We start from the raw sequence: 15,689 nt of genomic DNA on the forward strand, positions 1-15,689 counted from the left end.
TTTTATAGAACATTTTATACCTTTTATGAGATGTGAGATAAAGGGGAGGGTTTGTATTGGTTTTGGAAGGTGTGGGTATAATAGATTAAATCATGATTCACGCTAACTAATAAATCATGGCGAACATGGAACACACCACACCTTCCCGACAACCCTCGCAGACAAGTGTGACTGATTCTTCATGATTTGCCATTCCATAGGGGTTGCTAAAATTTTCTTCAGGGGCTTCAAAGGCGAAGGTGAGAATGTCCATTCTGTAGGAGATGCTTCTCACTCAAGCACCGGCAAAGTAGGGATGCTGGGGAACAGGGGTGGGAAGGATTTCCTGTCTTTGGGGCTATCTTCTTTCTGTTTTTTGATCTTAGCAACCTCTTCTACTTTTTTCATTCTTACTTCTCTTTTAAGTACCTGCCTATTTTTTCCCTCTTTCCACATTAATCTATTTCTATCGCAGAAGTCCTTCTCATTTTGTGTGGTTTCCTATAATCTATAACTTATTTTATATAAGTTGGCTGAAGAATCAGGTGACACAAACACACATCATCATACACACAAAGATACACGAGTGCGCAAACTATGAAACTACTAACTAGAAACCCGTCGAGAGGTATGAACCGTCAAGTGTTATAGGGGGAAGATACATGTACAGCGGGAAATATGCACACATTGTTGTTTATTGTGATGGTTCTACATCGCACGTATATGCAGGAGAAAAAAAAAAAATATATATATATGAGAACTATGATGATTTCATGTCACATATATACATAAGTACAGAAAAACTATGACGATTTTACTATGAGTATACATAAGAAGGAGGCATGAGTAATGAAGGAGGACGCAAGCCAGATTGGAGTTAATTATGATGCTTAATTAAGTAAAGTCAGTGTAGCAAATACTCTGATGGAGTGATGAGTCATAGTGTAGTGGGATGTGATCATTAGGTGTAGACATAGTATCTACTATGAGTTGAATAATATGGGTAGACATAGTATCTACTAAAGATTATAGAAGTTGAAAAGTAGAGGAAGACACTAGGGTATTAAATGAAGTATTAAGAAATGAGTGTGAAGTGTGAAATAGATTTTTATTTTTTCCATGAAATATTTAATTATAGTGTACATAAAGATGTGTACTAGGGGAATGAACCATGAGGCCTACTCGGGAAGGATAAGGGGGGTGCACCCAGCATTTATTGAATATAAAAGGCAGATAGGCAGACCTATGAAAGGCTGAACTATACTGGGCGGACAGGGATACCAAGAAGGGGATTGACATGTACCATAGGAGAATAGGAGTTAAGAGGGGAGTACTTACCGAAACGGAAGGAGGAAGTGCTGCACTCATAGGGTCAACCCAAGTGTAAGGTATAGAAGCTGATCCTAGGGGAAAAGTACAGTATCGTGACAGAAGTCACAAATTTAACAGGAATTATACTGGTAAGTTTGAATTCTATATTCCGCTAGCATTATTGTGTTTTATGTGAGTTCACAAGTTACAAGAAGAACACTTTCATTTGCCCAGAGTTCCTCCAGATTACAAACAGTCCATAATTAATGTGGCTATTACGTACTAAAGAAGCAGTACAAAGAATTAGAATAAAGAGTAAAATACTCAAGTGTCATGAACATCTGGAGCTTACAATTGGAAACCCAAAGGTTTAGGCTCCATGACTCCTAGATATAAAAGAATTGACTCCATCATTGAATGAAATAATCCTGTTTTATAATCAAAGTAAAATGAAAAAAGAAAAGCTAAATAGTTAATAAATGGGTTTATGTACAATTAATAAAAAAGTGGAATTATGAATTGTTATTCTATGTAATATGAATGTATATAATGAGTATGTATAAAATATCACGTGTTCGAGCTGAGGGGAGGGATTTTTAGTGCTTCAAGAATTTCCGCGTAAAACCCAGAACCACTCATCCTTCCACCATCTCGAACACATGATATTTTAAAAATAAGTGTGAAAGAATGTACATACTCCACGGCATATGTTTGTGTGTGCAGGCTGGAAAGGTGTCATGAGCACAAGGAAGACACGATGGTCAAACAGCATCAACAAAAGTTTGCCGCTCGCGCCATGGAAGCAATATTGGAAGAGCAAGAAGTAATCATGTAGTATTCCTTGCTGTTTTAGTGTCTGTGATTATTGTTAAAGAAAACTGAACAACTGATTATAGACATTTAATTGTACTTCATGTGCTGGACTTACTAGTAGTAAGACAGTTCATAATTATGTGGTTGCAAAAACTATGCTAAAAATGTATTTAATCGAATCTAAAGCAAGATGAATCAGTTGACTTGCAAACATTCAAATATTTATGTGAGAAGTGGTGAATTTGTTCTTTGTGGAAGTTGAAATATACCAAGGCTAAATTAAAGGTATTCTCCGAGTATCCACTTATTTCAAGAGCAAAGAGAGAGAGAGTCTGATAAATTCCTGTAAACAGCATTATTCTTTGGAGATCGATGTAAGCGGCTATCCAGAGAAGATTGGCTGTGCATATCAAGTAACTCAACTGATGTGAGAGAGGTATGGATTTTGCTTGCAATCCAAAGTCATACCACTTCCTATCATCACACAGCATTAGAGTTTTTCCAGGTCCATCCTGTTCCAATTGCTCTAAGAGACAAAGTATCAAGTAAATTGAAAGAATTGCAAGATAATGGAGTATTTGCTCTCATTCAAGCTAGTCAGTGGGCAAGTCCTCTCATTTCATTGCCTAAGCCTTCTGGACGCACTCGTATTTGCGTGGACTTCAAGTCTACAGTCAACCCATAGTCAGTAGTTGACACTTATCCATTATTTTGCCATGCGGAACTCATGGACAGGCTCGGTGCAGGACATTACTTTTCTAAGATAGATTTGCATGATGCTTACTTGCAAATTCCATTGGATGAAGAACTCACAGAAAGTGTTTGTTGTAAATACACACTTAGGACTGTTCAAGTATTTGCATTTACCCTTCAGCAGTGCTTCTGCACCCATCATTCTTCAATGTTACTTGGAACAGCTGACTGCAGAAGTGCCATTTTGCTCAAACTGCCTTGATGATATTTTCATCTCAGGTTGTACACCAGAGGAACACATTGCCAATTTGTGCACTCTTTTTCAAGTGTTGTCAGAAGCGGGACTCAAGAGTCATCTTGAAAAGTGTGACTTTTTACAAACTGTACCACAGTACTTAGGTCATGTTATCAACAGTCAGGATGTACACCCTCCTCCAATCACATTTGCCTGCTATCTGTGACCTACCTGTTCCTTGCAATGTGTCTCCACTGCAGTCAATACTAGGCAAGATGATGTACTACATTCGGTTCATACCAAATGCGGCCCAGATCGTGGCTCCATCGCATTGCTTGCATCACAAAAATGTATCTTTTGTGTTGACTAAAGACTGTTAAGATACATTTCATTAACTCAAAAATGCTTTGCTTAGTGACAGATGTTTAGTGCATTTTGATCCTGTCAAGCCAGTAGTTTTGCAAGTCAACATATATTCCTATGGAATCAGTGCTGTGCTTTTGCACAGAATTGGTGCACAAGACAGACCTATTGCTTTTGCCTCAGAGTTGTTAACTTGAACTCATTGCAGTTATTCTCAAATAGAAAAAAGAGGCTCCTGCTATGTGTTTGGGGTAACAAAATTCCATTGCTATCTGTTTGGTCGCAAGTTATTTTTAGTGACAGATCACAAGACATTGCAGTCCTTGTTTCATCCATTAAAGCTGGTTCCTACACGCACTGCTCAAAAATTGCAACATTGGGCTTTGTTGCTTTCACAGTATCAGTATGAAATTGTGTACAGACCTATGGCAAAGCATCGCAATGCAGATGCCCTATCTCACCTTCCAATTCGCCCAGACTCCAATTTTGACGCATCTACTGCATCTTGTTGCCAAATCAATATGCAGGACTCTGAATTGCTGGAATCTTTCCCCTTGCATTACAGAAAAATTGCACAGGCCATGGAAGCAGACCCAGATCTCAAGATTGTGTTGCATTACATTCGCACATCTTGGACTCATTCATTGAACAGTATCCAGAACTGAGTTGTGCGCCGATATTTTGCATTTCGGCATAACCTTTCAGTTCAACAGGGTGTGATTCTAGTTCAAAATGGCAGTGGACAATCACGTGTGTTTACTCCCAAAGTGTTGCAAAAGTATGTATTGCGATTGCTTCAGCAAGGATATTGGGGAATTGTTTGCACAAACAGTTAGCATGCCGGCACTATATTTGGCAGGCCATGGATGCCTACATTGAACAGATGGCATCACAGTGTCACACATGTGCAGAAAACCAATTGGCTCTGCCACAGACACTCTCAGCTTGGTCTAAGACTCAATCCCCATGGCAAAGAGTGCACATATACTTTGCAAGACTATTTTGGAACACTTGTTGGCTCATAACGGTAGACTCTTTTAGTAAGTTCTCATTTGCACTGACTATGAATTCTACCATGTCACATAGCTCCATTCAAGTGTCGTCCTCCATATTTTGCATAGAAGTACAATCGACCACAGTTCACGTCACGTGATTTTGAACAGTTTTGTGAATGAAATGGCATTCATCACCTAGCAAGTGCTCTGTTTCACCGCAAGTCCACTGGAGAAGCAGAATGCTTTGTAGGCACTTTTAAACAACAGATGGCCAAGCTTTGCACCACCCACACATGGGAACAGGCGCTACAACTCTTTCTTGCCTCCTATTGCTCCCACCCATGAGATGGATCATCACTTCTGCATGGCTGCCTCCATCAGAAGGTGCTACACTTGCTACACCCACTGCAGCATCTGGCGCCACCAATGGTCTGCAGGATCACTTTGCACCACGCGATCTTGTTCTTTTCAGAGTTTATGGTAACCATGGGTGCTGGAAAAAAGGCATGATCCAGGAACACATTGGATCTTTTATGTACTTGATTGCAGATCCTGATGATTTGCAGCACTTCCACCAGAACCATATTTATGCATGTCATTTGCCACGTGTTTCTGTTGCTTTTCTCCCCCCAGATTCACACCCTCACAGGACCGTGCAGCCTTTGCAGCCATCCGCTGGTGCCACCAGGGCACCCGAGGAGGAGCAGATGGACAATGCGATCCCCCATATCCCCATATGCCGATCTGATGGATGTGGCCCCCATCATCACCGTCATTGTCCCAGGACACGCCTTCAGGCCTGGACCTGTGTCCTGGCAGCAGTTTTCCGAAGGATGTTCCTGTTCCTTGTGGGGTACGGTTGGGAGCATACCATCCTCCAGTCAAGGCTCCTGGCTCATCTCTATATCCAGTGCCCTGCTTCCCTTCCCATTGTTGTTCACATCCTCCCTACATGACAACAGTGTCACATTTCAGGGACAGGAATGTGCTGGCGTAAGCTGTCGCCAGCACACTGCTTGGAAAAGGTGGAGCGAATATCACTGGATCAAATATGCCTATCATGAGAGAAACCAGAGACACACCCGCAAGCAACATGATGCCAACACCCTCTCAACAGCATGTATTTAGGCTGCCACCACTGACCAGAGGGCCCAACTCACTCAATAATCCAGTTTGGCATCTGCCAGTTTACTCGTAGAGCGACTTTAGTTCGCCATGGGCTACGACAGTACATAGCAAACAGATTAGTGACTATAGCAGGACTAGTTTACCTCAATCAGAATTGTACTTCACTAGCAGTGAGACATACATCAGCCTGCAAGAGGACTATTACTGATGAGCTTGTACCACAAAACATGGATTCTATTCAAGTTAAGTAAAAGATTCGAGTCCATGTAAGTAAAGAACAATATTAATCCACGTGTGCATTTGTGTTGTTGGCAGAGGATACCAACCACTGATAATAACATCCTCTCCCTTGCTTCTTTGCAATACAAGACTCTACACTTAACCTTGTGAATGTAAATGCACTATCCAGTCTCATTAATGTGACCACTTATCAAAAGCCTGGACAACCACATTTTGCAGTGAGGACCACTGCAACACATGCAGAAAGAAAGTCAATGAGGTTCTGAAAGGTACCGACAGGGATGTGGAGCTATGCCAACTCCAGTGCCGTGGCCAGCTCCACTAGGGTTCTTGGCTGATGATCCATTGTGACAACAGCCAAAACCCGGTGGTCCCACAGATTCTTGACTGGGTTGAAATCCAAGAGTTTGATGGCCAGAGAAGTACAGTAAACTCAGCCTGCTGCTCTTCAAACCATGCACATACAATGCAAGCTGTTTGATACATTGCATTGTCCTGCTGGGAGATGCCTTAGGCCAAGGAAAAACAAATTGCATGTAGGTATGGACATGGTTCCCAAGGATAGATGCATGCTTGTGTTGATCCAGTGTGCCTTCCAGAATGATGAGATCACCCACTGAATGCCATAAAAACAATCCCCAGACCATAACACTCCCTTCTGCACCCTGTATTCTTCCGATGATACTTGCAGGATGTTTACTTGTGGACGTTCCAGTTGCAATATTGGTGTGGAAAATTCAGCCTTTGTTGCAAGGAAGAGTAGTCAGGACAGATGCATCAACTGCTGAGGCCCATACGCAGCAACATTCGCTGGATGGTCATTGAGGAGGCACTGTTGGTAGTCCCTTGCTTCATCTGGGCAGTCAGTTGGTCAACAGCTGCATGTCTATTCACCTGTACACGTTCCCACAGCTCCTGTTCATCCCTGTGATCTATGACCTGTGGTGCATCACAGTTGTCTTAGCACCAGTTGTGGATAATACCATTTTGCCATGCATGGTATACTTTAACCACAGCACCAGGTGAACAGTTTACAAACTTAGACACTTTGGAAATACTTCCACCCTTGGCCCAAAAGCCAATAATCATGCTGTTTTAGACTTCACATAAATCTCTCTGTTCCCACACTATAACAACAACTGCACTGTTTTCCACATCCCCCCAACACGCTTAATATACCCTCCACTGCTAGTACTACCACCTGCCATAGTTAGTAGTTACTGATGTTGAAAATAGGTGGTGGTCACATTTATGTGACTGGACCGTGTATTTTAAGAGTAAAGGAGACCATTCACCAAAGAGCAGAAGTGTTGAGATGCCAACAAGCATGCACAAAAAAGAAAGAAAACTTGCATATGTGTGTGTGCATGTGTATATGTTTTCTGTATGTATCTGTACTCTAGCTCACAGTATTGCTCCAAAATCTGGCCAGTCTTCTTTCTTTTTTGAGTGTGTATGTCAATGAATAAGTGTTCCTGCTTTTTGGTGAGTGATCTCTTTCACTCCTAAAGTATTCTCTTTCTTAATATTTTGACTAATACATAATGTTTTATTCAGTTACTAAGTCATTACTATTATTCGTGGTAAATGATAACAGCCAAACAGTTGCGGGATAAGGATTTCAATAAATCTTTATCCAGCAACTGTTTGGCTGTTATCATTTATCGTGAAGATTTTTAACAGTTTCTGCTTCAACCATGTTTAAAATTTTGTGTTATTATTATTATTGCCAATAAACTGAGCCAAAAATTTGTAATCAATCACTATATTTACAACTCCAAAAACTATTAAAAACATGACCTATTACATAAACATATACAACCGTTCTGTAGGAAGCAATAAATAAATAAATTCACCCCTATCAGCACTAGCTTTCTTTGGAATGAAATGTAGTGAGGAGAAAAGAAAGACTATGGTGGTAACTAGAGGGACAGAGATCACAAGTTACAGTTTAATATCAAAGACAGGATACTGACATTGAGGATAACTTTAAATATCTAAGTAGTGTTATAATGAAGAATGCAAGAATGGAGGCAGTGTCAGCAAAAGGATACAACAGAGTAATGCATTTTATAGTCCACAAAAAATACTGTGGCTGGTAGATGTACAGTCAGTGAGGCACGTGTGGAGAGAGTGGTAGTGGTGGGGGTATGGGCTGGCACTGTAGGGGAAATGCTGAGCGCTGGAGGGGAAGTTCCGCTCTAAACTGAAACTCACATTTTTTGTAAATATTAAGTGGAGCCCTTCCATGCCCACACTTTCATGGTGACCGTTCAAAAAGATCTATCACATCTGCTTTGGTTAGCACATAAAAACAATTCTGCTGAAAACGCAGTGATTTATTTTCACTTGGGTTGTTAACTATTTGTGACTTACAGAGAAGCATTGTGAGTGGCGATTTTTGAGTAAAATCCCACAAATTTCCATGGTTGCCATGTTAAAATGTGCTTCTTTTGCAAAAACACAATGGAGTTTACGAAATGACATCTCACTAACATGTTGTACAGACGCAGTTGTGAGAGAATTCTGAAAGAGTTTATTAAGTGATGAACTGAGGAAAAGTAAGGTTAGTAGCTTACAGAAAACCACACCCTCGGTATAAAATAAACATGTAATGACTTCAATTATGTTGGTCCCAAACCCATAGCCTTATTGTTTCACCAGCTATTGATGGCCCTAAAAAATTAAATTCTTTCTTTAAAGAAGTCTGCAGTTAGCAGAATAATGTGGCAGATAAGGAAGTTTTGCATAATAAACATCTGAAAAAATTCTCTCCTCTTTGCATACTGTCATTTGCCAAAATCTCAAATTGTTTTTGAAATATGAGGAGTGTTGTGGATATTTCACTCTGGTCTTATCACTGGCTCAACATGAATGCAAATGAGTGTGCTACATCACATAATTTTCTCGAGATTGGTGACAGATTGAGACCTCTACCTAATTGTAAAGAAAAATTTGGTATGTTAGCCAAATTTCATATGCAGTAACATATTATGTAATTTGCACTGAATGCAAAATCTTACCGACCCCTATTTTTAGTTTGCAAACTTTTTTGTATTTCTTGCAGTGTCTTACTTCCACGCAGAGATCACAATAACTATGATCATTAATGAAATGATGGTCACATCATCATGAACCTGACATATAAAGCTATAAGTAATGCAAAAATGATTTTTTTTACTGAATTGTTCCTGTAAAACCATTTGAGAATGCTTGTAGGGCATGCACCTTGATTCTGTCATTGTCAATCAACCAAAATGTGGCAAACACTGTTGGCCTCCCCTTCTGAACAAATGAATGAACTTGCTCAGTCCTTCGGACGTAAATTAGTCACTGTACATCAGTCACTGTATCCTGCACAGACTCTACTAGTGTGTGAGGGTGTTAGTATGGGGAAGGAAGGTGCCAATGAAGTGTAAGAATGTGCTATACAAGACATACTTCACCACCATGGTGATATATGCATTGAAGACCTGGACAGTGACAAGAAGAAAGGGGAGTAGAATCCAATCCAGTGAAATGAAATTTGTAAGAATTATGTTAGGGAAAATGAGGAGAGATGGATTGAGAAATGAGAGTATTGGGACTGAAATTGGAGAGCTGAGAGAATTGAGAGGAACAGGTTAAAATGGTTTGGACATGTAAAAACAGTAGAAGATGAAGAATACCAAAACAAATGGGGGAGATGAAGTCAGAGGGCGAGAGGGAGACTGAGAGCAAGATGGATTGACTCAATAAGACAAGTTTAAGAAGGCGGAATCTTCTATAACAAAATGGTTATAGAAGAGGAATAATGGAAAGACAGAGGAAAGTGAAGAAGTACCATAAATAGCGCAAGCCAGCCTGACGCTGGATAAAGGAGAAACAAAGATAATGACGACAACCTATTTGGAATTAGAGGACATTTAGCCTGTCTCATGTATCCTGCATTACCAGGTAGAGCACTTGGGTCATTCATTTGTCACCTCAAGAAGCCTTGTTTTGACTTCAATCTTTCAGTGCTCTTTCAAATTCTTCTTACAGTATTGTATCTCCCACTCACTTTATATATTCACAGTTTCCTTTATAAAATACAGTCTTTGAGAATTGGGCGTATACAAGGTGTGCAGCAAAAAGAGTGACTACATATGACAGCAAAAATGGCTCTAATCTGGCTGAGCATTGCGTCAAATAGAGCTTGGATGATATATAAGGGTTTATTACGAGGGTGGTTGGAAAAGTTTACAGAACCACCATGAGAGGTCAGCACTAGCACAAGTTGTTCACATTATATTCATTGGTCTGTTGCCTGTTGCCATGTCAGTGCTCTTGGAAGAGAGCTATGGTGGCAATGTGGCTCTGTTGTTGTTCCTGTGTATTGATTTGTGAAGATGGAAAAAAATCGAGATTCGAGCAGTGATTAAGTACTTCGTAAAGAAAAGTATGAAAGCAAAGGACATTCATGCCATTTTCCAGAATACAGTGGGGGACTCTGCTCCTTCATATTCAACTGTTGCCAAGTGGACAAATGAATTTAAATTTGGTTGGGAGAGCTAAGATGATGATCCGTGCAGTGGTCAGCCAAGATGTGTCACTACTCCAGAAATCATTGCAAAAGTGCACAAAATGGTCATGGAGGATCGCCAATTGAAAGTGTGTGAAATTGCTAATGCTTGCCATATGTCATCTGAAAGGCTATATCACATTTTAATTGAAGAATTAGAAATGAAAAAAATTATCTGCAAGATGGGTGCTGCGACTCTTTGATACAATGTTTAGCTCGTTTTAGGAGAAATGAACAAGAATTTTTGCACAAGTTTGCGACCACAGGTGAAACTTGGGTGCACTACTATACCCCAGAGACAAAACACCAGTCAAAGCAGTGGAAACATGCTGATTCTCTGCCACTAAAGAAAGCAAAGACAATTCCTTTGCCAGGAAAGGTTATGGCATTAGTGTTCTGGGATGCAAAGGGGATTCTGTTTCTAGATTATCTCCCCACTGGGCAAACAATTACTGGAGAATACTATGCTAACCTCTTGGACAAATTGCATCAAAAGGTATGCGAAAAAAGGCCAGGTTTAGCAAAGAAGAAAGTCATCTTCCATCAAGACAATGCACACCTGCACACGTGCCATCGCCATGGCAAAATTACATGAACTAAGGTATGAACTGTTGCCACACCCACCTTATTCACCTGATATGGGTACATAAGACTTCCATCTCTTGCCAAAACTGAAAATTTTTGTTGGTGGATGAAATTCATTTCAAATGAAGAATTTATAGCCTGAATTGACAACTATTTTGCAGGCCTGGAGGAAACTCATTTTCGAGATGTGATCAAGACAGTGTAACATCGCTGGACCAAGTGCATTAATCTACAAGAAAACTACATTGAAAAACATAAAAGTTTGAGTGATGTAAGTACTTTTTTTCTATTCCATTCTGAACTTTTCAGACCATCCTTGTATTCCATTCTGGTTCAATTCTATGCTACAATTTATCAATCGTAATGGCTGGCAAATGGTCATGTACCAGTCTCTCAGGATCTCTATAAACTGGTCCCTTTGTTTGGTCAAACTCCAGCATACATTTCATTTCTCCCCAGTTTGATTAGGTAACTCATTATAAGTTACTCAATCTACCAATCTTATCTTTAGAATTCTTCTGTAGTATCACATTTCAAAAGCTTCTATTTTCTTCTTGTCTCAGCTATTATCACCCAATTTCACTTCTGTACAAGACTACACTGCACACAGATACTTTCAGAGAAGACTCTGTAGTACTTAAATTCATATTTGAACAAATTTCTCCTTTTCAGAAACTATTTTCTAGTAATTGCCGGTCTGCATTTTATGTCATCTTTACTTCTGCCACTGCCAGTTATTTTGTTGCCCAAATAGCAAAACTCATCAACTACTTTTAGTGCCTCATTTCTTAATTTTATTCCCTCAGTACCAACTGATTTTATAAAATATTTTTCATTGCAGATTAAAACAAAAGTGGCACAGATGTGCCAAAACTGGCATAGGCATTTGCATTAACAGTAATATGATCTGATTAAGATGGTACTATATTCCTCAGAAAGTAATTAAAGTAAAAATATCTACATATAAATAAATTGACAAAAAACTTAAATGTACTTAGTTGAAGAAGAAGAAAGAAAGAAAGAAAGAAAGAAAGGTTGATAGAATATTGCTTGTACCGGTAAGTTCTCATTGGATCACCATGATAGTGATAAGCTTTAATATACTCTTCAGGCCCAGGGACTCCTTCACGAAGGCCTTTAATACCATACTGGTCATACACAGCTCGTCGTTGGGGATCTCGAAGAACATCATATGCCTCTGCTATCTGATAAAAGATTCGTTCTGTGTCAGCATCAGCACCTGGCTCCTCTGGGTGATACCGCAGTATCAGTCGATGGAAACTGCACACAATATAAAACAGATGACTGCTGGATAAATTTTTGAAAATGGTGATTATATTAATAGTTACTAATTTTGAAACCAGATTACAACAACAAGGGAAATTACAATTTTATTTATTGTATCCTTTTCTATCCACCTGTAAAAAAAAGAAGAAGAAAAAAGCATTAGATATAGTTCACTGACAAGAAATAAAATCAAAAAGAAAGGAAGATGTATACAGTCACGTGAGAGTTTCGAAAGCCCTGATTTGTTAGTTGAACACCTGTTCTGACATACCATAAATTAATTTATTAACTATAATGTAATACTGTGATGTTAAAAAGCTACCCTGTTGGTCTTTTTAAATTATCAATTGTATTGTACTGTGCTTGTGACATTGTCTATTGCTGCAATGGCCTAATGGAAATAAACATGGTGGTGGTGATAGTGTTGGTGGTGGTGATGATGGTGTTGTTGTGTTGGGATGACAGTGCTACACAAGGCACAATTTGTTCAGTGAGATGATGTGGGGTCAGCTATCACTTGGTCAGAGCAACAACTGGCAGACATGCAAAACTCAATCCACTTATCATTTCTTGTAATTTCCTATGTACGAGAAAGCGATCATTTGTATCAACATTCATAGCAATCCACATATAATATTGCTGCAGGAGATACAAATCAAAACAGGTTTCCATGAAGATGCATGTATTGTGGTCTTATCCCATGTCTTAACAGGGTCAACATGTTATGTCAGATCTGATGTCATTAGTGGTAGTGGGTGAGCAGATGTCCCTCCTGACACCACTAGTTCCCCTGCAATGGAATTGGTGTACTTCAGATTTCTGCATCTAACGATATTGCATGTTCAAGTGTTTGAACATTTTCTAAAAGTTTGTGAATCATGTAACTGAGGTGGAATCCAAGTAACAGCTTGATGGATGTGGAAAACTGTCTGAAAATCACTTCCAGGCTGGCCGGCACACCAGCCCTCAATGTTTATCTCCTGGGCAGAGTCAATTCAGAGCCCGCTCACATCCCCACCCCTGAGCAGGTTGCCTGTCTGAGCAGGTTGTCTGTACTAAGTGTATGACAGTCTTTCCAGAATAAGATTTTCACTCTGCAGCAGAGTGTGCGCTGATATGAAACTTCCTGGCGGATTAAAACTGTGTGCCGGACCGATACTCAAACTCGGGACCTTTGCCTTTCGCGGGCAAGTGCTCTGCAGGGTTCACAGGAGAGCTTCTGTAAAGCTTGGAAGGTAGGAGACGAGGTACTGGCAGAAGTAAAGCTGTGAGGACGAGATGTGAGTCATACCCCAGTTGGTAGAGCACTTGCCCGCGAAAGGCAAAGGTCCCGAGTTCGAGTCTCAATCCGGCACACTGTTTTAATCTGCCAGGAAGTTGTATGACATTGTCCATTACTGTAATGACTGAGTAACAATAAAGTTATTATTATTATTATTATTATTGTTATTGTCATTGTTTTTGAGTAGTTAGCGAGGGTACACTTCATATTGGAAAATTTCTTAGGAGAGGTGTTGGTGAGGTTTGCTATTGGGTAGTTAGGCCCCAACTCAGTGGCAGCTTGTAGGTAAACATTCTGGGTGTTCACAAATTTTTAAATACAGATAAATATCAGAGTGTGAAATTAATAGCATCTGCTTATCAACATATTTATACAACTTCAGCTGCTGCCAATAATAATAATAATAATAATAATAATAATAATAACTATAATTATAATTATAATAATACACTACTGGCCATTCAAATTGCTACACCAAGAAGAAATGCAGATGATAAATGTGTATTCATTGGTCAAATATACTAGAACTGACATGTGATTACATTTTCACGCAGTTTGGGTGCATAGATCCTGAGAAAACTGTACCCAGAACAACCACCTCTGGCCGTAATAACGGCCTTGATATGCCTGGGCATTGAGTCAAACAGAGCTTGGATGGCGTGTACAGGTACAGCTGCCCATGCAGCTTCAACACGACACCACAGTTCATCACGAGTAGTGACTGGCGTACTGTGACAAGCCAGTTGCTCAGCCACCATTGACCAGACGTTTTCAATTGGTGAGAGATCTGGAGAATGTGCTGGCCAGGGCAGCAGTTGAACATTTTCTGTATCCAGAAAGGCCTGTACAGGACCTGCAACATGCGGTCGTGCGTTATCCCGCTGAAATGTAGGGTTTCGCAGGGATCGAATGAGGGTAGTGCCACAGGTCGTAACACATCTAAAATGTAACGTCCACTGTTCAAAGTGCCGTCAATGCGAACAAGAGGTGACCGAGACGTGTAACCAATGGCACTCCATACCATCATGCCAGGTGATACGCCAGTATGGCTATGACGAATACATGCTTCCAATATGTGTTCACCGCGATGTTGCCAAACACGGATGCGACCATCATGATGCCGTAAACAGAACCTGGATTCATCCGAAAAAAATGACATTTTGCCATTCGTGCACCCAGGTTCGTCATTGAGTACACCATCACAGGCACTTCTGCCACCCATTCCACATCAAATGGTCCCTTCCCTACAGTCTAGGTCTTCGTGGCAAACGAATCTGCTCCAGTCCGAAATCCCTGAACCATTACACCAACCACCTGACAACAGCTTTCGCATCCCGCAACTACCCTCCCGACCTGGTACAGAAGCAAATAACCAGAGCCACTTCCTCATCCTCTCAAACCCAGAACCTCCCACAGAAGAACCACAAAAGTGCCCCACTTGTGACAGGATACTTTCTGGGACTGGACCAGACTCTGAATGTGGCTCTCCAGCAGGGATACAACTTCCTCAAATTCTGCCATGAAATGAGATCCATCCTTCATGAAATCCTCCCCACATTTCCTCCTTTGAAATACGGTTGCACAAAAGCTAAATGCTCAGTCAAATAATATGTTTTCTTTTAATTCTGGCTAGCATTAGACTTTGGCAGTCTGAGCAAATGCACATATGATGTTCTGATATTCTTCCATCGGTCTCAACAGTTCTTATCTGAAACAAGATTTTAAAAGGTAGACATCAGTAGGATTTATTTAAAAATGTGATTTAATAAAATGAAGGCACATTGTTGTTTGCACATATGAAAACACAGTGAGACTTATGCAGCTATTTATGATTTAAAACTTTCAATTTAGTTAATATATATGATACAGTTCTTATTTTGTTTTTATTGTAGTGTCAAACTTGTTGAGAACAAAGACACAAAATTTTTGTAACTTTGTCAGGTATCTAGCTTCTGGAACCAGTTTCCAGGATCTTTCCTTGCAATTTTACAGAGCTAAATCAACTGTCAGTTACACTGTTCATTCAACTTGTGCTGCTATATGGTCTCACTTACAACCACTGTATTTACCACAACCAAGGGAGGAAACTTGGAGGCAAATATCAAAACATTATTATGAGTTATGGAATTTACCTAACTGTATTGGTTCTCTTGATGGCAGTGTTCCCCAAATACTGGGTCCACAGATTACAAAGGATTCTTTTCAGTTGTTCTAATGGCTTTGTCTGATTGATTG

The 15,689-nt window shown here is 40.0% G+C and overlaps 2 protein-coding genes across 17 annotated transcripts in view; one reads left to right on the forward strand and one right to left on the reverse strand.

Annotated features, from left to right (window-relative positions):
* The window catches only part of LOC126203332 (uncharacterized), a 58,319-nt gene extending 55,958 nt beyond the window's left edge, over nucleotides 1-2,361 (forward strand). For all 16 annotated transcript variants that reach the window (XM_049937610.1, XM_049937605.1, XM_049937602.1 and 13 more), the window contains one exon: nucleotides 2,014-2,361. In XM_049937610.1, the coding sequence (XP_049793567.1) occupies nucleotides 2,014-2,117 (104 nt within the window). In that variant the 3' untranslated portion in view covers nucleotides 2,118-2,361. The remainder of the gene's footprint in view (nucleotides 1-2,013) is intronic.
* The window catches only part of LOC126204219 (dnaJ homolog subfamily B member 13-like), an 83,591-nt gene extending 68,448 nt beyond the window's left edge, over nucleotides 1-15,143 (reverse strand). The window contains exons 1-4 of the mRNA XM_049938616.1: nucleotides 15,096-15,143; nucleotides 12,690-12,811; nucleotides 12,235-12,303; nucleotides 11,942-12,166 (exon numbers count right to left, since the gene is read on the reverse strand). Of these exons, the coding sequence (XP_049794573.1) occupies nucleotides 11,942-12,166; nucleotides 12,235-12,303; nucleotides 12,690-12,811; nucleotides 15,096-15,143 (464 nt within the window). The remainder of the gene's footprint in view (nucleotides 1-11,941; nucleotides 12,167-12,234; nucleotides 12,304-12,689; nucleotides 12,812-15,095) is intronic.
* Nucleotides 15,144-15,689: the final 546 nt, after the last annotated feature.

The sequence above is a fragment of the Schistocerca nitens genome, chromosome 9, assembly GCF_023898315.1.
Source record: "Schistocerca nitens isolate TAMUIC-IGC-003100 chromosome 9, iqSchNite1.1, whole genome shotgun sequence".
Classification (NCBI taxonomy): domain Eukaryota; kingdom Metazoa; phylum Arthropoda; class Insecta; order Orthoptera; family Acrididae; genus Schistocerca; species Schistocerca nitens.